This window comes from Pantherophis guttatus, chromosome 2 (genome assembly GCF_059756535.1).
Source record: "Pantherophis guttatus breed Tessera chromosome 2, ASM5975653v1, whole genome shotgun sequence".
Taxonomy (NCBI): domain Eukaryota; kingdom Metazoa; phylum Chordata; class Lepidosauria; order Squamata; family Colubridae; genus Pantherophis; species Pantherophis guttatus.
The window spans coordinates 15,987,151-16,011,758 of NC_142064.1; the positions used below are offsets into that span (position 1 = coordinate 15,987,151).

A 24,608-nucleotide genomic window follows, 5' to 3' on the forward strand; every position below is an offset into this window, starting at 1 on the left:
GAGTTCGGATTTCTGAATATTTTGCTCATGGTGTTTCGTGCCACAGAGATTGCTTACCAGAACTTAATTTGCAGCCTTTCGGCTGGGAGCTCACAGCCTGGCAATTATCGCAAGGAACTGATAAGGTCAGTTACTGCAGTTAACTCTTTGAAGGACTATTGCCTGACTTTTCGGTGTGTGAATGCCATTAATTCACAGGAGATAAATAAAGAGGGTTTTTTTGTGACACAGAATCTGTTTCTTGTTTCTGCTAAAGCTGGGTCAGAATACTTAGTATCTGCAATTTTCTTGGGGTGATTTCAGAAGTGGTTTGTCCTTATCTTCTTCCTACGACTCAGATACCCTCGTTCCTATGGCAGATGCCTCCACCACCAGATGGCCTCATTTCTAAGGCAGAACTAGATCTCACAATCTCCTAGTTTCCCCCTCGGTGCCTTAAACACTACACCAAACTTACGTTTCATACCTTCATTTTATTTATGATTCCTTCTTGTCTTTTCTTCATATCTTCAGAGCGTTTTGTGTAATTCTCCTGGAGCTTTTGGGAGCTATGCTTCACACACTGGGCACCAGCTGCCCTTAAAGCTTCAAGCTGAAAAAGACACAGTGAAAACAGATTATTTAAATCATTTGAGGAGGGACAACTGTTCCTCTTCTTCAAAAAAGGGACCACGTGCCATATTAAGAGTATCACATGCCATGGAAATAAGTTCTCAGTATGAAATATTGTGTTGTAATTTGAAAGATTATGATTAGACATATTGAGAAGAGAGGCAAGGCCTATTTTAATTCAGCATTTAATAATGGTATCTTTATTATGGTCCAAAACCAGTACAAAATGTATGGCGCTTGTTAGTTGCTTATATTGTTAGTCATTGCATGGATTTACTCTCCTGCAAATTAAGTTTTAACATTTTAACTTATTTTTAATGGTTTTCATTTTAGTTTTCTATTTATAACTATTTATTGTGCTTTGTTTTTAAGTGTGTAAGCCAGCCAAAGTCATATATGAAAATTGAATGAATAAAATAGGTTGAAACAATGCTGGTACTTTTCAGAAATACAGCACCATAACTGTTTAATACATGGTAAGTTCTTTTTTATATAGTCATTTTATTAAATATAATTACAACAATGAAAACTAATACAAACTGAAAATAGAAGAATAAAAAGAGAGAGTAAAAAGTGGGGGGGGGAGGAAAAAATAGAAAAAGACATTAAAAAATAAGCAAAGAAAAACAAAAAATATAAAGAACCGACTTCCCACCTTCATCATGAGTATAAGCAATTTAGTAATTTATCACCCCTTAGAAACAACACATAATCTCTTCTTTCCATATCCTATCTCTTATCTATAAACCAATCCATAAAGCCTCATCATTTCAGCCTGTCAGCAGAAATCCATTAAGAGTTGCTGAGATAAATGCATCTTAACTTTGATTAAACAAAATCCCAACTTTATATTCTTTTCTTTTCCTTCTAACAATCTTAATCTTTAATCCCTTCAAATGATGTCATAGAATTTGATTTCTTTTCATTTCTTGTTTGTCCTTTCTCACAAAATTCTTCAAAACTTTAACAAGCCTCTTTTGTAAATTCAATGGAGGAGAATGATGCTGGTCACACTCTTGGTTTGTTGTTTGTGTATCCCTTTTGATTATTAAGATATCAGCCGGTTTCATTTGTATGTCCAGTGTAAAGTCTTGTAAAAATCCACTTTCAATTCAGTCTCAGATCATGTCTGTAAAACCTGCTCCTCTTCCATAACATCTTTTAGATACAGTCTATCTATTGAGGCAGAAACTTTTAAAATTAACTTCTGTGGTCCTGTGTTCAAAACTATACTTTAATCGATCCAAAGTTAAAATATTTTGCTTCATTCTGTAATTGAAAGTCCAGCAAGTGTTCTCTTTTAATTATAACCTTTGATTCTTTGTAGTTCCCCTTAGTGCCCAGTTTTAAAAATCTTTATTTAAAAAAACAAAAACAATGCAAAAACATGTTTCCTCAGGAAGTATTCTTTATAGTTAATTCCAAAATCTTATTTCATACTTATCTGAACGCTTAGTCTACTTGTAACTTTCTAAAATCGAAGTTTTAATCACCCCTTTTGCTGTCAATTCCAAAAGAAGTATGTTTTTAAAGTTGGAGTTAAAACTTCTTTACTAAGGATTGAAGGAAGTTCACTGGGTGCTGTAAAACTCCAAACGTCAATCCAAACGTTCCTAATTGCTGAACAGCTGTTAATAGCAACTTCCAAAAAATGCTCAAAATAAAACAAAGTAAGTGAACTCAATGTCCTTTCAAGGGTGCCAATTGTGGGTTGACCAAGATGGCGATTCCTTTGTCTCTCATAGCGTTAAACCTCTTGGGGATTGGTATCTTGCAGTTTCCTCATGAGGAACAGCTGTCTGGAGCACCTGTGGGCAATCTCAAGTCGTCTCCTTGTCTGGAGAGCAATTATTGAACAGCCTGTCCACTCACCGGCTCTTCGTTCCGCCATGATCATTGGTTCTACTTTTCAGTCTACTTCTATTAACAGATCGTGATAGGATGCAGCCTTATGGCTATGGCAGAAAATGTAGCAATTAAAAAGGGGGGTATCAAGATATCTATCGTTGAAAAAAACTACTAGGTATCACAGGTGGGTTTCAGCAGGCTCTGACCAGTTCTGGAGAACCGGTAGCGAAATTTTTGAGTAGTTCAGAGAACCGGTAGTAAAAATTCTGACTGGCCCCACCCCCATCTATTCTCTGCCTCCCAAGTCCCAGCTGATCGGGAGGAAAGGGGGATTTTGCAGTAATCTTCCCCTGGATTGGGGTGGGAATGGACATTTTACAGTATCCTTCCCCTGCCACGACCACCAAGCCATGCCACGCCCACCAAGCCACACCCACAGAACCGGTAGTAAAAATTTTGAAACCCACCACTGCTAGGTACCATTGACAAAGGTGGTCAGGGAATATTTTCATTAGAGGACAAATTTTCCTTAGTGTATGTGTGTTTGTGTGTGTTGCACATGTGCATCTTCAAGTCATTCTTGGCTCCTGACAAATCCCTGCAGAGTTGTTGTTGTTTTTTGGCAAGTTTTTCCAATGTTTGCTTCCTAGAGCTAAGAAAGGACTACATCAGACTGGCAATGCAGTTCTCCATAAACTCTGCAGAAAAATTAATTCTAGGGTTTCTGGTTCACCAAAGTTCAAGGGCATTACTTAAGTGCCACAGGGATTTCCTTTCTATCTGTCATCAATAATTACAGAAGGGAAAGCAATAAAATGTGTTCTAGAAAAAAGCCCATTAGTAGTGGATATAGGCTAATTTAAATAATGTGCAGGTTGTGTACCTTTGCTTCACTAAGGAGACACTATAACCTGGAGGCCCTTCCTAAGTTATGTTCAATGTCTTCTAACATTTGTTTAATAAGCTCCATGTTATTGTTATAACCCATAAGGAAATCAGGGAACATGCCAACGGGAAGTTTGTTAGTTATTGCTATATACCAGTGATGTCTAACCATTTTGTCATTGTGTGCCGAAAGCGCGCACACCCATAATGCAATGCGTGCGCGACACCCACACCCACACTACCCCCATGCATGCATGTGCTACACCCTGCGTGCATCCCCTACGCATATGCGCATGATCCCCCACACTCCACCCCTGCACATGCACACACAATCTTCCTGCATGCGCCCTGTCGACATGCATGTGCACGCAACCCCTGCGCTTACACTTGTGACCCCCCCGGCATGTGCCCCACCCCCCACGCATGCATGCGTGTCTCTTGCATGCACTCCACTCCCCACACATGAGCGGCAGAGACCCGAAAACTACCTGGCCAGCAGGAGATGTGCGCGCTTGTACGGTGGAGCTGAGCTGGAGCGATGGCTTGTGGGCCCAGAGAGAGGGCTCTGCATGCCAGAGAAGGCTCTGTTTGCCATCACGGCTACATACTATCTAGTTTTAAATTTATAAGAGGTGCAGAAGTTCTGTGGAAAAAGGCTCCAAGACAGTAAAATACGGTTGGTTACCAAGCTTTCATTTTGACGGTAATCAACCCAATCTGCAGCCAAGGCATAGCAATGGAAACACTTCTAAATCTAGAGAATATGGATCTCATAAAGTGTTCTTGTATTCTTTCAGTTCGTTGGCATTTTATACTAGGTTTCCATCCAATATTTTGTTTCCCATAGTCGTCAACCAAGTTTCTTTAGATGCTTACATACTTCTCCCCTTTTAAATAACTTGGTATCACATGAAAACTTCATCAGCTCACTGGTTAGTCTTACCTACTACCAAAACTCTTCTGTTTGATTGTTTGTAATCTTCAATTAGGCAAAACAGTGCATCACAGGACAACAATTTTTGGAACACAGCGCCTCAAATTGGCCAACTTACAGAATGTGTCCAAAATCTGGGAGCCATGACTCCCACGGGATTGTAATTTAGCAAAGCTGGGGTCACTCAGTGCTGCCACACTGCGCAGTTAGCTGCAATCACAGAATCATCACCTCCAACCCTCCCTGCCACTTTCCTACAAGGGAAGTCAATGGGGAGAAGGAAGTCAGAAGTTGATGCCAGCTCTCCCAGGTAAACCAGACTGGAAACTCAACTGGACGGACTAATTCTGCTTTATTGTAAGGCTATGAATAGACACTTTGACATTAGCAACGTCTATAGTCTATGCAAAAGAGGCAATCAACCAGCCCAAAAGAGAAAAAGACTCCAGCCCCTCTCCATTAGTAATCAGCACTCAGATCAGTATAGATTAACTCCAAGGTCAATTTTGGACCAACAATCAAGTAAGCAACACTCCTGTTCTGTCCCCCTTCCTCACACAGGCAAACGTAATACCAAGCACGTCTGCCAATATTTTATTAGGTAAACAGATTAGAATTCTTGGCAGACCAAGGTTTTGGCAGCAAACTGCCGAATGCCTGCCAAGACCGTTTTCACTCCCATAAAGCAAAAGAGGACTTATCTTCAGTCCATTCCAGGAGCAACAAATTATCCACGAGACAAGGGTTTAGTCAATGTTCAGTCCAAAATATATCCAAGCCGAATTTCAGAGATCACGATGTGACTTTCAGGGTTTAACTTTGTCCGTCACAAAGCCTGAAGAGCAATCCCACCCACTTTTATTCCTGGTGAGGCATGGCTCCGTGTCTCAGCTCAATCTCTGGCCCTCCCACACCTCTTCCGTTGCTGCGCACGCTTCTCCCTCCGACGCTGCTTGGGATCAAACCAGGATTCATCATCCTCGCTCCCTATCAATTGGTGCTCCTATATGCCTTCCTCCTGGCACATCCCAGGCTATTTCTCCTGGCCTTCGGATGGAACCTGAGGCATTGCCAGAAAGGAGGGTCCTGGAGAGGGAGGCCTTGTCAGTTCCTCCCCAACACCTTCTGAGTCCTCTTCCTCTGTTAGGACAGGCTCGGGAGTCGGGGTCACAACAACTCCAATCAAGAAATTGCCAAAAAGCCATCAATAAACAGCCCAACCAAAGAATTTCTAAGACACCCCTAACCAAATAGACAGACAAGTCACCAGAATATAAATTGTCAGAAACAGCACTCCTTACTAGCCCTGATGATGTTACAGGTTAGGGTAATGAAACGTCTGCAGGAAAACAAGCAAACTCAGAGAGCACCAAGGACCTCATTTCAACCCTGAGCTACAAATATTCTCCTTTCTTGGTATTAACAGAATCGAATAACTTTCAAAACTAATCTTAAATACAAGATACAACACTACTTTTTTTCCAAAAATAAAAGCACACCTTCATCTTTAGCCTTTCGTTGTCTTTGTTCACCCATAATAATTCTTTTTCTATTACTTCTATCTTTTTTAAGGTCTCCTCGTTACTGGAAGACAGAGTCTCTTCATCAGGGACCAGTCCAGATTCTGTAAAATGCAGCTAAAATGAAGAAAAGAAATAAGGATGAATCAGCTGTCCCTGTTTCTGCCATTTCTCTCTTTGTGTCCCCCTTTTTTTTTTTGACTCTGCTTGCCTTTTACTAAATTGATTTCTACAATTTGCTGCAAGTGACAGATATAGTTTATTATTTATTCAAATTCTCTAAAATCTTAATAGAACTGCACAATACTGAAATTTAATAAGGAGTATATTCTTTTGTGTGCATGGTTAACAAAACTTGCTGTAAAAATGTAGCCAAAGTGCATGCAGGCGATAATATATATTTTTTTTATTAATGGAAGTATAGTTCATCCATAATATACCCATGCCAAACTGAAAACAACATGAGGTCTTTCAGAGCCTTTATTTCCCTCATTTGATTTCCCAGGGTGGAAAAACAAACAGGATTATTTTACTAAGAGATCCTCATTTGAAATATAATTTGTCACTAGAATATCTAGCAGTTCCAAAGTTTCCTTTTGATTATGTATTGACAGCCCTATCATCCACGATTAACATCCTCTAATATTATTTCTTTATAATATCAAACATTTTTTCCCCCCACCTAAGTTGTCTTGAATTCTATTCAATAGCTAAATAGGAGGCAGAAGCATTATGCATGCAACCTCTACAATAAAACTATGGTATAAATCTAATAAATAAACTATAATGTGTCAGATTTATTGTGCTTCCCCTAAAGCCGTGATGGCGAACCTATGGCATGCATGCCACAGGTGGCACGCATAGCTACATCCGTGGGCACGTGAGTCCAGCTTCGGCGTGCATGCGCGCACCGGCCAGCTAATTTTCAGGCCTTCTGGCACCACTAGAAGTAGGGAAACACACTGTTTCCTGCCTCCAGAGGGCCTCAGGGGGTAGTGGGGAAGGCCTGTTTTTCTCTCTCCCCAGCCTCCAGTGCCATTCTAGGAGTCTGGGGAGGGCTAAAATGGCCTTCCCCACCCCACCCCCCGGAGGCCCTCCGGAGGCCAGAAACAGCCCATTTGCCAACTTCTGGTGGGACAACTGAATGGAGCTGAGTGTTTACTGGCCCAGATGCCCTACCTGTCACCAATTTGGAGATTGTTTCAGCAGATATATCCGCCTTGTGCCCAGAGAGAGAAATATCTGCCTCTACCTAGGATCGAACTCACAGTGTCCTGATTGTGAGGCAAGAGTTCACAATCTCTAGGACACCACACCTCTAGGTTAAAAAACACAGTGATCTTCATAAATAAAGTCATGTAAAACCATCTTCATTTTCTCACCTAAAATCATTGTAAATAACTTATAACTATTATTCAGTAGTGATATTGGGCAATAATTTGTTAGGAGGTCAAATCTTGAATTTGTGTATTATGTATTGGCCTCTACCCAATGTCTGGTATCATATGTTCATCATCATATGTTGCAGTGATTGTGGTAATTCATCTTCAAAATGTTTATAATAAAAAGCTGGTGATCCATTTGCTCCAGGCTCTTTCTCTATAGTAGCCTGATGTTACTACTGGCCAATAGTGAATAAACAAATCAGGATATATGAAATATATAATCAATATAATCATTATATGTAAAACAAAATGGAGTATGTATTGTTTCTAAAATGCTTAGCATAAAATGCATGTAACCAGAAAAACTATAAGCTGCTTTTAAAAACATATAACAGGTAATAAGCTAAATGTCAAACCAGCTGTAACCGCAAGCAGGGAACAAGAGGGGCAATAAAAGTTTAAGTAGGTTAAAACTGTGAAGAAACAGGCAAAGGGAACGAGGGAAATAGACTGAGCGCTTCAAAAGGATGCAATGCTGAAAAACAAAAAGCAAAGGGGTGCTTTTGGGAGCTATAAGGGAGAGAAATAAGCTGCATGTTTTAAACAGGAAAAGGGGAGGGGGTGGAAATGTGTCTGTGAAAAGAGATAAAAAGCTGATGTATGCCTTGTTCTGTGTTCACCTTTGCAGGGCCCATATTTGCAAATACGTCAATAAAATTCTTTGCTACTTTCAAGTTATTGAAAGTAGCAAAGTTGACTGTTTATCACAGTCTTGGGGGCTCGTCCGGGATAAAAATAACACTAGGATCCAAGGAGGCATCAGGATCAAGTAAGAAAGGCATGTCCCGTTGAGTTCAGCAGTCCTCCAGAACTCTGGGGCCTCCATTTCCTTCGCCCGTGGTATCCCGTGAGTGACAGAGATGACGCAAGCGGCAAAGACAATAAATTCTCTAAGAGATGGACACCCAGATGATCCTATAACTCAACTAGGAAGCTAACTTAGTCAATGACTAGACTGTTCTGCTCATAATCCTGCCACCACAGTCAACCCATTGGCTAATATGTCTTTCTTAAAGGTGAAGTGGTGGAGTAGGCTGCATATTTGCTATCATTTCCTTAGGTTTCACCCATAACTCACTTCTGCCTGTTGCTCTGCTTTTAGGGCCTCAATTTTTCTTGGGCCCAATGTAGCTGCAAGTTCTGTGACATCTTTAGACTAGACCTGAGTGATTGGTAGACAGACATCACTGGAGAATAGATAGCATGAATTTTTGAGGTCAAATGTTTCACCTGTACTTTCACCCATGAACTGAATCCAGGAGAATTTAAACTTCTAGCAAAAATGTTTTTCCCCCCCACTTCTCAACCCATGCAGTAAAATATCATGTTCTATTTGCTCAGCTCCCCAGGGTTTTATTTTTTGAAAGCATTGGCACAACAGACCTGATAAATAACAGCCCCAATTCCCTTAGGGCAATCTTCTCTGCCTACTAGATTAATTAGTACTTGGAAGAATGCATCAGGCTGCAAACTCATTCTGACAAGCTTTGCAGAACAGGGAAATTAGGCATATAAAAAGCCAAAAATGCCTTAACATGCTTTATGAATTCACAAGAGCCTGTAACTTTTGCTTAAGGAGCACCGGGGTTATAGGACAAATTGTCAATATTGCTATTTTGCTAGCGAGACAAAATGCACAGCACATGAGTTATGGAGTACCGGAGTCCCCTTTAGAAACTTTTCCTTAAAATGTACAGGGGCAGGTTGAGTTTGGTAAAAATTGGAGAGAATCAAGAAGTGGGCATTAATCAGCAAATCTCCATGCAGAAGGGCAAGTTTCTGGGTGTTATCATAAAAGAGGACCTGACCTGGAGTGCTTACATTGCAGCATTGGTCAAAAGGGCCCAGCAGAGATTATACTACCTGAGACTTCTCAGGAAGCAACAACTGAATGAAAAACTGTTGGTGACCTTCTACCGCTGCACTATAGAGAGTATCTTAACTTACTGCTCAATGTGCCAATTGCACAGTAGCAGATAGGACAGCACTCCAGAGGGTTAACGTCATTGCCCAGAGGATCATTGGTTGCCCTCTCCCCTCCTTGGAAGAGCTTTATAGCTCCCGCTGCCTTAAGAAAGTTCAAAACGTTCTTAAAGATCCATCTCATCCTGGGCACCCTTTTTTTAAACTAATGCCATCTGGCAGACAGTACAGGATAATAAAAACAAGGACAAATAGGCTGAAAAACAGCTCCTATCCCAGAGCAGTAATTATATTGAATTTGACTGTATAGTGTGCAATATTAAAGCAATATCAGGTTTTCAGTTCAATTGTATAGAATGTGAAGGATGTGTGTTTGTGTTTTATTTTTATTGTTATAATGTACACTGAAGATGGTATTTAATTTCATTGTACAAGGTGCAATGACAATAAAGTAGAATAAAGAAAAGTAGCCATGGTGAGTAGTGATATACCAACACCAGATAAAGTAATCAATAAAATTATGGAATGTGCGGAATTAGATAGACTCACAAAGGAATTACAAAATAAGGAAGAACATGACTTTTACTTAGTATGGGAAAAGTGGTATAGTTGGTTGAAAGATAGGAAAGAGATGAAGCAATAGGAAGTAAATAAAATGACCAAATATAATATGATGGAAACAAAGAACAGACATAGGTCAACAAAGATCAATATTAGATAGATAAAAGGGAATGACCAAATAAGGAAGAGTCAAAATACAAAGAGAAATGTATATTATAATTGCGACAAACTGGACATGTATTGAAATGGATATTTATATGTTTTTATGTTTTATACGTTTCATTGTTCTGTTTAGTTTAGACTTATAAATAATATATATATATATATATATTTTTAAAAAAAAGGAGAAGAAGAAAAGTAGCCACGGTACTGCATTATCAAGAGTCAGTTTGGTGCAGTTGGTAACACACTGGGCTAGAAAATCAGAGATTCTGCATTCTGCAAAAGGCATGAAACCAGATAGGCGGACCCTGGACCAGTCCTTCTGTTTCAGCTCTAGGAAGAAGGAAACAGCAAGCAATTTTTGCAAATCTTGCAAAGAAAACTACAGGAACTAGTCCAGACAATGCCCAGGAGTTAATGCTGAAAATGTTGTTCTTATTTACATATAGTCTACCAGATGGTTCTGACTAGATCTAGTATTTTTGATCACTGGATCCTTCCCAAGTGTCTATGTAGATACTCCATCATTAAGGTCATGGTTGTCCCAAAGGTGTTCTTTCCAAAAGGCAACTATACTTAACTTGTTTTTTGTTTTTATTTTGCTTTGAAAATGTTTCGCTTCTCATCCAGGAATCTTCTTCAGAACTTTGGAAAAGGCATATCTGGGACAATCGTTCCTAACGATCTAGAACAGCTAAAATTACTATTGAAACATTCTGCCATTCCAAGTGATGTGAATTTTGAAACTGATGCATGGAGATTCTGTCCATTCTATCATATGCCAAGTAGTTTTCCAGATCCTTTGTTATGGCTTCAAGCACACAAACCATTACTGGTAGATTTTATGGCCATTCATTCAGCAACTATTCAAAATTATTATAGTGCTGAACAAAGGGACTTATGAGCTGCACCCAAAGTTATGGCCAATGCGGCAACCCTGCAATGATGTGAACAAAATTTGGGTGTTTGGCAATCTGCTCATCTTTACAACTGACTATAGGGATGTCGCAGTTGCCCCAACTGTCTATCTTAATAATAATTTTAAATACATAATAATTTTAAATTGGGGTATTTTAAATTTTTGGGGTTTTAAATCGGCCAAATCTATTTAATTATTTTAATTTTTAATCATTGTTGTGTCTTGTGTTTTTAAATTGGCTGTACACTGCCCTGAGTCCTTTGGGAGAAGGGCGGTATAGAAATAAAATTATTATTATTATTATTATTATTATTATTATTATTATTATTATTATTATTATTGTTGTTGTTGTTGTTGTTGTTGTTATTATTATTATTATTATTATTATTATTATTATTATTATTATTATTATTATTATTATTATCTCCCCCCTCTCCGCACCCTGCCCCTGTGGGATCCTTGGGCCTACCTTCCAACAGGCTGGCTCCCCATAAATTTTAGCAATAGCAATAGACTTATATGCTCCTTCACAGTGTTTACAATCCTCTCTAAGCAGTTTACAGAGTCAGCATATTGCCCCCAACAATATGGGTCCTCATTTTACCGATCTTGGAAGGATGGAAGGCTGAGTCAACCTTGAGCCGGTGAGACTCGAACTGCTGAAATGCTGGCAGCTGGCAGTCAGCAAAGTTAGCCTGCAATACTGCATTCTAACCACTGCACCACCATGGGTTTAGGCCTACTTCCTGCCCCACCATGCCTCACTTTCAATCTTCCAAAGATTGTCTTTCCCAAGGAGAAACAGCAGATGCACCTTGCAGACTTCCTATAGAAGAGTCACATGGTAACATACTACAATAGGCACCATTTTGGGAGCAGCCAGAATTCTTGTGATTCAAACCCTCCCAAAATGGTGCTCGTTTCCTGGATGACACCATGTGACCTCTGTATTGGATGGGCACAAGAGAAGCTCAGCTGCTTGTCTTTCCAAAAGAGGAAGAGAATTGGGGATTCTGGGGGAAAAAGTAGAGGGTAACCAATACTTTAGCCAGCATTTGTATCTATCTATCCTTGGTCATTTCAAAGGAAGGAAAAATAGGATAAACCTAAAGGATAGTATAGATTTGGTGAGTTTGATAGTGTGTTGAATGCCGGGTGAGAGTGGATTGGTCTGATGAACATAATTTGGATCAGTGGTGGAATTCAAATGTTTTTACTACCGGTTCTGTGGGCATGGCTTAGTGGGCATGGTGTGGCTTGGTGGGCGTGGCAGGGGAAGGATACTGCAAAATCTCCATTTCCTCCCCACTCCTAGGGGAAGGATATTGCAAAATCTCCATTCCCACTCCACTCTGGGGCCAGCCATAGGTGGTATTTGCTGGTTCTCCAAACTACTCAAAATTTCTGCTACTGTTTCTCTAGAACCTGTCAGAACCTGCTGAAAAGCACCCCTGACCGAGTGGCTATCACAAGTCTGAAGGTCATCCATGCTATTGTGCAGAACATATCTATCTTATTGGTCTGTACGACACAGAAAATCTTTCATACCTTTGAATCCAGCGTGCCATTTTCAATGCTATGGTTGAATTCCTTTTTAAATAACAGAGGCTGAACTTTTGCTAGCGTGGAACGAATCTGCAGGGGGGGAAAAAAACAACCTGAAATGTTTATGGTTTTTACGAGGAAAATGTCTGATGTAAAGATAGCCACCAAGAAGCTGTTTTAATGTTTATAAATAATGTAATACCAATCAAGAATATGGGTAGACCTCGACTTGCAACAGTTCATTTAGTGACTGTTCAAAGTTACAACGTCACTGAAAAATGTGACTTATGACCATTTTTCACATTTAAGATCTTTGTAGCAGTGGTGAAATTAAAAAAAAAAACCCTTCCAGTTCTGTGGGCGTGGTTTGTTGGGGGGAGGTCATGTGACTAGGTGGGCATGGCCAACTCGACATCACTCACATCGAGGGGCTCCTCACCAGCCCCTCTCCTCCCGGCCACTCCTTGTCGCAAATGGCAGGAAAATGGGAAGGGGAATATTCCTGTCTACCATCCTTCCCTCAGTCTGTGCTGAGATTGAGGAATGGATGACAGGCAGGAAAATCCCCTTCCCCAAAAACGGCTCCATTCCAGCTGCTGCCCCCATCCCCCTCCCTCCTGGGGACTACTTTAAAAGGGACAGGCTGCAGCAGCTCCATTGTGAATGGAGGGAGAAAAGTTAGCATTCTCTCTGCTGCATTTAACCATTGGATTCTGTGGCAGAGAGAATGCTAACTTTTCTCCCTCCATTCAGAACGGAGCAACTGCTCCCTTTATGGTTCCCTCCCGGCCCCGTCCCTCCTGGGGACTACCTTAAAGGGACAGGCTGCAGCAGCTCAATTCTGAATGGAGGGAGAAAAGTTAGCATTCTCTCTGCTACATTTAACATTGAATTCTGTGGAATATCGAGTGGCCAGAAGAGGTGAGCAATGACCGGCCAGGCGTGGGGTGATTACTACCAGTTCGGTGAACTGATGCCAATAATCCCTAGCGGTTTATCCGAACCAGTCCGAACCGGTAGGATTTCACCTCTGTTTTGTAGCAACCCCATGCGCATGTGATCAAATTTCAGATGCTTGGCGACTAGTTCATACTTATGACCGTTGCTGTGTCCCAGGGTCATGTGATCCCCTTTTGTGACCACCTGACAAGCAAAGTCAACGGAGAAATCAGATTCACTTAACAACTGTGCTACTAACTTATTGAGTGCAGTGATTCACTTAATAGCTGTGGCAAGAAAATGGGACAAAACTCACTTAACAACTGTCTCACTTAAAAACAGAAATTTTGGGCTAAATTGTGATTGTAAGTCGAAGACTACCTGTAACGTATTTTAAATATTATAACAATTGTAAAGTCTCTCAATATTTACTGATAGTTTATTTTCCATACACTTTTGCCCTCTTTCCTCTTCTTTTTCCCTTTCCGGGGCCATTCATTTTATTCTTTAAATGTTTTTTTAATTAAAATTAAACTAACAGAACTGAAAAGTCTCAATCCTTTGCTCACAGCAGGAACCCAAATTTAAACTCCATGACAAATCACTATCTAGACTCTGTTTGAAGACATGCATTAATGACCTCTTCTAGAAAAGTGTCCCACTGTCCATTGTCCATTATTATTTTTTTCTAATATTCAACCAGGATCTGTCTTCCTGTAACTTCAAATAATTATTTTGTATCCTGCATTGTGGACAATGAAGGAGAAGATTGTATTTCCCCCACTCAGTTATTAATTCTCAAGGCTAAACATACCCAACAAACTTCTTGCTGGTAGGACTATTTTCTAATATTCTTGATCTAGACATAATGTTGTTGTTATTTGCGAAGTCATGTCCAACTCATTGTGACCCCATGGACAACGTTCCTCCAGGCCTTCCTGTCCTCTACCATCTCCCGGAGTCCATTTAAGCTCACGCCGACTGCTTCAGTGACTCCATCCAGCCACCTCGTTCTCTGTCGTTCCCTTCTTCTTTTGCCCTCCATCGTTCCCAGCATTAGGCTCTTCTCAAGTGAGTCCTTCCTTCTCATTAAGTGGCCAAAGTATTTGAGTTTCATCTTCAGGATCTGGCCTTCTAAAGAGCAGTCAGGGTTGATCTCTTCTAGGACTGACCGGTTTGATCGCCTTGCAGTCCAAGGGAGATGCAAGGCAATCAAACATAATATGCAAATCAATATATGTGTGTGGCTATCATTAATTATCTTTGCTAAAGTACTGTTCTGGGTAAAACACATGAGTAAGTGAGTTTTGTGTGTATATGGGGGCACACACTCAGTTCGCATGTTTTATCCACAATAGTGCTTTATCACTGCCATTTAAAAGGATCTTAAATAACTTAAGGCAACATTCCTTGAGATCTTGGACTGTCCATCCCAGACATTTAGTTGAACAGCATAGACCAGTGGATCTGGTTTTGTTACGTGTTCATAAAAAAATCCGTACCTTTTTAATATATTCTGTTTCTTCAATAATCTCAGACAAGGTAGATCCACAAAAGAGGAAATGTTCTGCTCTCTCTGTGTTCTCTCTCAGATGATGTGTCACCATTAAGGCAGTAGACATTATCCAAGTTTGGAGATAATCTGCATCAAAAGACCACAGATGAATACCAAAATAAATATAAAAAAATAGGTGTGAAACACCATCATAAGTCACCTTTTCAGAGCTGTTGTAACTTAGAACGATCATTAAACAAATTGTTGTAAGTCAAGTACTACTTGTACATTCTGAATTAGTAAAGAAAAGTACTTTCCCAGTTGAATTCCCAAGTTCTTGAGTTGATTTATCTTATAAAATTTTTAGGAAAGGAAAAGAAAGGAAAAGAAAGGAAAGGAAAGGAAAGGAAAAGGAAAGGAAAGGAAAAGAAATAGAAATAGAAATAGAAATAGAATAGAATACAATAGAATACAATAGAATACAATAGAATACAATAGAATTCTTGTATACAGGAAGTAACAGGCTTCCAGATAGAATATACAACAGAATTGTTTCTTCTAGGAATAATGAAAAAGAAATATGAAAAAATGACAACATATATTATTCTACATATGACAACGGTGGCAAGATTGGCATTTGCGCAATGTTGGAGAAGTTCGAACACACCCTCCGAAGATCTAATAATTAGAAAGATATTAGCTTGCGCTGAGATGGATAAAATGCCATTGGAACTGAAAGGACAGATGGATTCTCCCATATTTTACATAATATGGGAGAAATTGTATAATTGGATTGAAGATAGAAAAAAGGGGAAATAAGCGATAGTAGATTTTGTAAAATTATATAGAGTATAGGAGAATATTATGTGATGATATGTAAATAGTCACAGTTATGCACAAGAGTTGAATAAAAATTGTTTGTTAAAACCCAATAAAACTCAAATGGAATTTAAAAAGAATAGAATAGAATTCTTTATTGGCCAAATGTGATTGGACACACAAGGAATTTGTTTTTGGTGCATATAAAGAAAAGAAAAGATACATTCGTCAAGAATCATAAGGTACAACACTTAATGATAGTCATAGGGTACAAACAAGCACTCAAATCATACTAGGAAACAATCAATATAAATCGTAAGGATACAAGCAACAAAGTTACAGTCATGCAGTCATAAGTGGGAGTAGATGGGTGATAGGAACGATGAGAAGACTAATAGTAATAGTAATGCAGGCTTAGTGAATAGTTTGACAGTGTTGAGGGAATTATTTGTTTATCAGAGTGATGGCGTCCAGGGAAAAACCGTTCTTGTTGCTATAGAGCACCACACACCAAAACAACTGCATGGCTGTAACTTTGTTGCTTGTATCCTTACGATTTATATTGATTGTTTCCATGTATTTTATACAACTCTGTCCTTCAACAAAAGCAAATGATTCACCAATACTTCCGTTCTTCCCAGAGGTGGATGGATGATACATGCTCTTGAATACCAGCTCCTAATTCCATGGTCAGCAATGTGGCAGGAAGGTTAGAATAGCTCAGAGACATCTGGAAGGTCATATATTGTTCACTCCTACCTTCAATATATGACCTTCCAGATGTCTCTGAGCTGTTCTAACCTTCCTGCCACATTGCTGACCATGGAATTAGGAGCTGGTATTCAAGAGCATGTATCATCCATCCACCTCTGGCTTAGGATCATGATAGACCTAAAATAATAACCTCTTCCTTTTGTCTTCCGGTTGTTTTTCAGAGTTAAATAAAAGTATCCTCTTCAGTTTATTAACTTGGATGGCCAGTCCTACTATTAAGCTGACAAGATGACTAACTGAAGAGGTCAAACCTGGGAAGAACAGAAGTATTGGTGAACCATTTGCTTTTGTTGAAGGACAGAGTTGTCTAAAATACATGGCCTGTCCGAAGCATCCTATCAGATTGAGCTGCCAATCTAGTCAGCTACAGATGCTGACCAGAGAAAGGTCCAAGCAGAACTTGCACCGGTCATCTGGCATCATATTCTGAATTAGAACAACAAACACACACACTGGCAACTGGACTGAAATATAAGCTATCCTAAGATTCAGTTCATGATATACCGTGTTTCCCCAAAAATAAGACCCTTTCTTGTATTTTTTTGAACCCGGAAATAAGCACGTGGCCTTATTTTCGGGGAGGTCTTATTATTTTGAGGCGCATGGAGTGAGACAGGGATCCTCTTGCCATCTTACCTGATTTTCAGCTCTGTCTCCATAACCCTAACCAGAGGAAATGGGGGGACTGGCTGTGCATGCAGTTAAATATTTTTGGGGAGGTCTTATTTTCGGGGAGGGCTTATTTTCGGGGAGGGCTTATTTTCAGGGGAGGTCTTATTTTCAGGAAAACATAGTAGAACCATCTTTATCGTAAAACCCAGTTGAAGTGAACTCAGCAGGGGTCTCACTAGTTATTATACAATCTAGGGCCGTGATGGCGAACCTATGGCACGCGTGCCACAGGTGGCACACAGAGCCATATCTGTGGGCACATGAGCTTTGCCCTAGCTCAGTTCCAGCATGTGTGCGCATGCCAGACAGCTGATTTTTGGGCCTTCTGAGCCCACCGGAAGTCGGGAAACTGGCCATTTCTGGCCTACGGAGGGTCTCTGGGGTGTGCGGGAGGCCGTTTTCACCCTCCCCAGGCTCCAGAGGCTTTCTTGGAGCCTGGGGAGGGCGAAAATGGGCCTACCGGGCCCACCGGCAACCTTTATGCCATTACGTGCCAAAAGCGGGGGAGTGCATGCATGCACAGGGGGCGGGGCATTGGGGGCATTAAATAATGGGTGTGGGCACGCACACATACGCGATCCCCCTGCGCTCCCCCATTTTTGGCACGCGACGGCAAAAAGGTTAGCCATCACTGATCTAGGGGAACAGAGAGCAATTTATTTGGGCAATGCATCACAAAACAACACAGATGTGGAATATGATTGTGTCACAAAAATTTGCAGAGCCTTCAGCTTCCAGCATTTAAACGCACATTTTAAAGACAATGTTAGATATGGTCTGATAACTAAATCAATAGAATTTCTGTTCTGTTCTAAAAACAATATTATTAAACATTTATCTTTAAAATACAAAAGTGTCATTTATAAATGGAACTAATATCAGCAATGTTTTCTGATACCCAGATTGAACATTCGTACGGTAGTAAATGTTTCCATATATATATATATATATATATATATATATATATATTAAAATACTTCAATGCAAATTGCTATTATTTAATGTAGTAGCCCAGTTATCTGTGATCATTTAATCTGGGGACGCTCAGGTTTTTTGGATACCAGTAATGCGATCTAATGTTGGATGAAACATGCAGTTTGCTTGGCTACAATCCTGAGCAAGTGTTCAGAGGCCATGTGGAGATAAACTCGGCCACGTGGGGGCTAGATCCCTTCCTCACTTAGTTTGTAGTGCTGTTGTGGTGGGTATAAGGTTGCAGGCTGGTGCTGGCTGGATTGTGAATATGTCATTGAGGGAGGGAAAATGAAATCGAAAGAAAAATCAAATGTACCGGTGCAGAGTAGGTGAAACCTAGCTCAATGGCAGTACGTGTGAGAGAGATCTTGGAGTCCTAGTGGACAACCACTTAAATACGAGCCAGCAAGGTGTGGCAACAGCCAAAAAAACCAACGCAATTCTAGGTTGCATTAACAGAGGGATAGAATCAAGATGTGAAGTATTAGTACCATTTTATAACATTTTAGTAAAACCACATTTAGAACACTGCATCCAGTTTTGGTCACCATACTATAAAAAAGATGCAGAGACTCTGGAAAGAGTGCAGAAAAGAGCAACAAAAATGATTAGGGGGCTGGAGGCTAAAACATATAAAGAATGGTTGCAGGAACCGGGTATGTCTAGTTTAATGAAAAGAAGGACTAGGGGTGACATGATAGTATTCCAATATTTGAAGGGCTGCCACAAAGAAGAGAGGGTCACCCTATTTTCCAAAGCACTAGAAGGCAAGACAAAAAAACAAACAAACAGTGGATGGAACTGATCAAGGAGAGAAGCAATCTAAAACTAAGGAGAAATTCCCTAACAGTAAGAACAATTAACCAACGGAATGGCTTGCCTTCAGAAGTTTTGGGTGCTCCATCACTGGAGGCTTTTAAGAAGAGATTAGATAACCACTTGTCTGGAATGGTATGCAGGGTTGGGTTCTACTTACCATTATCGTGCCAGCGCGCGCACTCTTCTGCGCATGCGCAGATCACCTATGATGACATCCGGGTCAGTGGGCGGAGCCTCCGGCCAGTTTTACTACTGGTTCTTGCGAACCGGTCCGAACTGGGGGCAACCCACCACTGATGGTATGTGGTTTCCTGCTTGAGCAGGAGGTTGGACTAGAAGACCTCCAAGATCCCTTCCAACTCTATTATTCTGTTATTCTGATATTCATGCAATTATTGAACACTCATCTTTTTTAAAAAAAGCATTTGCAAATTAAGAGTTGCCTTGTAACGAGATGGGCAGCAAACAAATTTTTAAAAAATAAAGGAGAGTTATTGAAGAGTTATGATAACTTGACATTGAATTGATAGATGGAATAGTATTGTTATTGTATTGCTATTACTATTAGTTTTTGGCTTTTACTATTAGTTTTTGGCTCATGTACCGTTAGAGTCAAATGATTGAAGTGTGTTGATTGACTCCCCAGGAAGCATTTTGGTAATTCAGCTCCTCAGAATCATTTCATTCACGGGCGAATACTAGTCTCCTCACTTCCATTTTCCAGAAAATTGAATTATGATGGTTGATATAAAATTATTTATTATCAAGTTTATACTTTGGTTTGGAGTTTGTAAAAATACTCAACATTTTAAAAAACTAAAAAAATATTGAAACGATAAAACCACTGTACTTAAAATAAAAAATAAAATAAAATATTGTTAATATAGTTAACCTTGGGCCAAAACAATGCATTTCTGCTTTTCCTAAAACCTGGGAAATGAAAAACAACTTGAAGCTTGCAACAGCCATCACTTATTTTGTCCCTGATTGTCAGGTCTGTGTTTATTTAATCCAGGATACACCCTACACTTACCGTGTTTCCCCGAAAATAAGACCTGGTCTTATTTTCTTTTAGGCTTGAAAATAAGCACTTGGGCTTATTTTCAGGGCGGTCTTATTTTTTTGAGGTGCAGGAGGTGGCAAGTGTGGTCACCTCATGACTGCTGGGCCCCTTAACTGCGGCCCGCAGATCAGCTGATCCAGCAAGGGCAGAGAGTTCTGTCTCTCTGGGTGCCTGGAGATATTTCCAGCGCAGCAGCAACAGCCAGGTAGAGAGGTGTGTGGAGCCAATTCCGATGGGCTGCATGGCTTTCTGCCTCAGAAAGCAGCAGCCTAATCAACTCCGGAGCTCCAGGCCTGGCGGAGCGCAAACCGTGATCGCCACCTGCTCTATAGCCACAAGGTGAGCTACGGAACAGAGGGGCCCTCGGCTGCAAGGTTGCCTGGCACTGTGGGCAAGAGTGTGCTGGAAATATCTCCAGGCACCCGGAGAGACAGAACTTCCGACCCTCGCTGGATCAGCTGATCTGCGGGCCGTGGTTAAGAGGCCGAGCGGCCATGAGGTGACTGGGGAAGGGAAGAGCTGCCTTATTTTTGGGGTAGGGCATATATTAGTCCCATCCCAAAAAAATTGGGCTAGGCCTTACATTTTGAATAGGTCGTATTTTTGGAGAAACACGGTATTAGTCTTAACCTATGATTTTGTGCTTCATTTGAAGCAGTGAAAAAAACAATTGTTACATTCTGTTGCTGCTCTCAGAATGAAAAAGATCTGTTTTAGTTGGAAAAAATAACTCCTCTGCTTGACTTAATAAAATGTTCTGGGGAGTTTTGGTATCTTTTTCACACACACACACACACACACACACACACACACACACACACACACACTTTAGCAGGGACAATAATTTATCATCTACATTGATGGTCGCAGTTGCCAAAAGTAGAAGTCACACCCAACAACATTCTTGCAAATGACTTCTGATAAGAAATTAAGGAGCAACACCTACTTGGCATTTTTCTTTCCCTGTGACCTAAACCTAAATAACAACAGTCACATTTAAAATAGCATCCTAGGAGGTGACGAAGGTACATATTAGAACCAGTTTGGTCTAGTCGTTAAGAGCCTGGGCTTGAAAGTGGGAGGTCGTGAGTTCTAGTCCTACCTTAGCCATAAAAGTCAGCTGGGTGACTTTAGGCCAGTCACTCTAGGTTGTTGTTGTGGGGAAAAAAGAGAAGAAAGGTATATTGGATATGTTTGCCACCTTGAGCTGTTCATAAAAATAATAAAAATGGGATACAAATAAAGAAATAATCTATATGTTAGTAAACGTTTAGTGAACGCCAGATGCCCTCAACCTTGTTGGTGAATGTCAGAGTGGATTTGATTTAAATCGAGTTGATTTAAATCACGATTTAAATCATGATTTAAATCACTAGTAAAAAGGTTTGATTTAAATCAACTCGATTTAAATCATAATTTTTAAAGAGCAACTGTCATCTCTGCTACTCCTTTGACCCACTGTTGACTCACCGATAGTCCCAGTGTTGCAGAATATACAGCCTCATGCTACATAACTAAGCTCCATTTCATGCTGAATAAACTAAATTATTTATCTATCTTAAATAGAAAACTATCTTACGATAGATTTTTACCCCAAAAGTTTTTTATTAAAATAAATTCGATAAAAATCAAAAAAATCCGATTTAAATCAAAAAAATCTGATTTTTTTGATTTTTTAAAAAAATCATTGATTTTTATCTACCCTGGTGAATGTACACATCTGGGATGAAAAGAGCATATTAAACTGCTTGTCGTAGTGAGTGCAGCTATGGCAAACACGGCTAATTATTATTATTATTTTACTAGAAATCTAACAGGCAAGTTGTGCCACATTCATCCTTTCTTACCTTCTAAGAAATCATTTATTTTTCAGGTTTACTTCTTCCCCTCTGGCCAGGCCAGGATTCCTTTGAAACAAAGTGCTATAGAGCCATTAATTTACTTGCTAACAATGGCCTGGATATATGTGAAGCTTAAAAACAAGTACAAGTTTCTTTGAAAATACTGTTTTGCTTCTTAACATGCTATCTTTCCTTTTTTTTGTGCGGTACTGTAATTAAAAGAACCTAAACCAAATCAAACAACTTGGGAAGAGTTGTCCCATCAACACCATCCATGCAGAATGCAGAGTTCCCAATATGCCATAATGGATTTCTTTTGAAGTAGAATAGATTTAAAATATAAAATATGGAACATCTGGAGAACTTGGAGAACTTTCCGCCCATTTTAGTGAACAAAAAAAAAGAAAAAGTAAAACAATTAACAATTTGTTAATTCCTCTGGCTGAATTTTCTTCGAGAAGGAAATACATTTCTTGCGATTTATGATCTCATGGTGCCTACAGCTACAGTGCCGATGTTTTGAAAGAAAACCTTTCTTTCTAGTCCTCAAATGATGACCACAATTGGAACTTGAACTTCCATCACTAAGCACCGCAGTCATTGAGTCGTGCCTGGTTTTTTTTGCTGTGGTTGTTAAGTGAATCCAGCTTCCCCCATTGCTTTGCTTGATGGAAGCCAGCTGTGAAGGTCACAAACGACTGTTACATGACCTGCAACCTTGCACCCAAATTTTGATCACATGAGGATGCTCATAACACCGACCACTTTTTTCAGCAGCATCATACTACAAACAGTTGTTAAACAACTGGTTATAAATCAAGGACTGCAGTACTAGTACAGAAGGAGAAAACAATAGCATTTACATCAGTATCACTCCGAGATCTGCAAAATTATATTTGGAAGATGTTTAAGGAATCTGGTGCCCATGGGCCTCAAAATGTCTACTGGCACCTCATTCCTTGGAGGCTTGGAGGAGAGAGGAGAGAGGGGAGGGGAGAGAGAGGAGGAGAGGAGAGGAGAGAGGGAGGGGAGGAGAGGGGGAAGGGAGAGAGGAGAGGAGAAGAGATGGCAGGGAGGAGAGGAGAAGATAGAGAAGAGACGAGAGGGGAGGGGAGGGAAGGAGAGGAGGGGAGGGAAGAAGATAGAGAAGAGAGGGGAGGGGAGGGGAGGAGAGGAGAGGAGAAGATAGAGAGGAGAGGGGAGGGGAGGAGAGGAGAGGAGAAGATAGAGAGGAGAGGGGAGGGAAGGAGAGGAGGGGAGGGGAGAAGATAGAGAAGAGATAAGAGGGGAGGGGAGGGAAGGAGAGGAGGGGAGGGGAGGAGAGGAGAAGATAGAGAGGGGAGGGGAGGGAAGGAGATGAGGGGAGGGGAGAAGATAGAGAAGAGAGGGGAGGAGAGGAGAGGAGAAGATAGAGGAGAGGAGAGGAGAGGAGAGGAAAGGAAAGGAAAGGAAAGGAAAGGAAAGGAAAGGAAAGGAAAGGAAAGGAAAGGAAAGGAAAGGAAAGGAAAGGAAAGGAAAGGAAAGGAGAGGAGCCAATTAAATTGAAGTAGGAGTCAACTGGACATCAGGATGAATTTTCTAATGTTTATATGTCTATGATAATGGAAGGTTCTGTGTTAGACGTGGTGGGTTTTCCCAAATGGAGGAATTTAAACAACGGATGGCCATCTGCGCGGCTCCTGACGTAATGGACAGAGGAGGTAGAACAGGCGATCCCCGAGGAAAGCCTACAACTACAACTACATTTAGCATTTCACTTCTGTGGGTCATGTGATCATTATCTAGAAGTAGGCTGAATTTCAGTGACAAGCCAATACAGGTAGTCCTCAACTTACAGTCATTCATTTAGTAACCATTTGAAGTTACAAAGGCATTGAAAAAAGTTATTTATGACCATTTTTCACATTCACGACCATTGCAGCATCACCACAGTCACATGATCAAAATTCAGATGCTTAGCAACTGACTCATATTTATGACAGTCGTAGTGTCCCAAGGTGGTCATGTGATCCCCTTTTGCGACCATCCGACAAGCAAAGTCAATAGGGAAGCCAGTTTCACTTAACAACTGTTAACATAACAACCGCTGTGATTGGCTTACCGGCTAGGGCAAGAAAGGCCGTGAAATGGGCAAAACTCACTTAACGTCCTGCTTAGCAACAGAAATTTTGGGGTCAATTGTGGTCATCAGTCAAGGACTACCTGTAGTCAGTGGCAAGATTTCCATGTGGCTAAAATAAAATTATATTCTCCCCAACAAAACTGGATTATTATAAAAAGTCTGTATAATGTATATAATATAAGTAATATTATCAGGCATATTGTCAAGCATTAGCAAATATCCACTCCACCCCTGAATGAAACAACTGTTTGGCAATTTTATTAGCTTTGCATGAACTGTGATGGAAAATATTTGACTATGTCTTTTGAATGTCTGAGGGCAGGTTTGAAATATAGATATTTGTTTGCATCAGGGGTGGGTTCTACTTACCTTTACTACCGGTTCGCAACGGGGCCGTGCGCGTGTTTGCTTTGCTCACGCGTGCGTGCGCTCTTCTGTGCAAGCATGTATGTGTACACAAACATACACACACACAACCTGTTCAATATATGTACACACACACACACACACACACACACACAAGCCTGCCATCGGCCAAAAACATGCCATCATGTGTTAAAAGTGTGGGGGGGTGCATACATGCATAGGGCGCATTGAATTATGGGTGTGGGCACGCACATGGGCGACCTCCCCGCGTTCCCCCCGCTTTTGGCACATGACGGCAAAAAGGTTAGCCATCACTGTCCTAGAAGCTTCTTCTGCTCTGACTGGATGGTGGGGAAGGGAATGGATGAG

The 24,608-nt window shown here is 40.5% G+C and overlaps 1 protein-coding gene across 1 annotated transcript in view; it reads right to left on the minus strand.

Moving 5' to 3' along the window:
* The window catches only part of CCDC68 (coiled-coil domain containing 68), a 55,408-nt gene that overhangs the window by 20,161 nt on the left and 10,639 nt on the right, over positions 1-24,608 (minus strand). Inside the window, exons 2-5 of the mRNA XM_034401534.3 lie at positions 14,796-14,935; positions 12,358-12,444; positions 5,779-5,916; positions 467-592 (exon numbers count right to left, since the gene is read on the minus strand). Coding sequence (XP_034257425.2) covers positions 467-592; positions 5,779-5,916; positions 12,358-12,444; positions 14,796-14,915 — 471 coding nt within the window. The 5' untranslated portion in view covers positions 14,916-14,935. The remainder of the gene's footprint in view (positions 1-466; positions 593-5,778; positions 5,917-12,357; positions 12,445-14,795; positions 14,936-24,608) is intronic.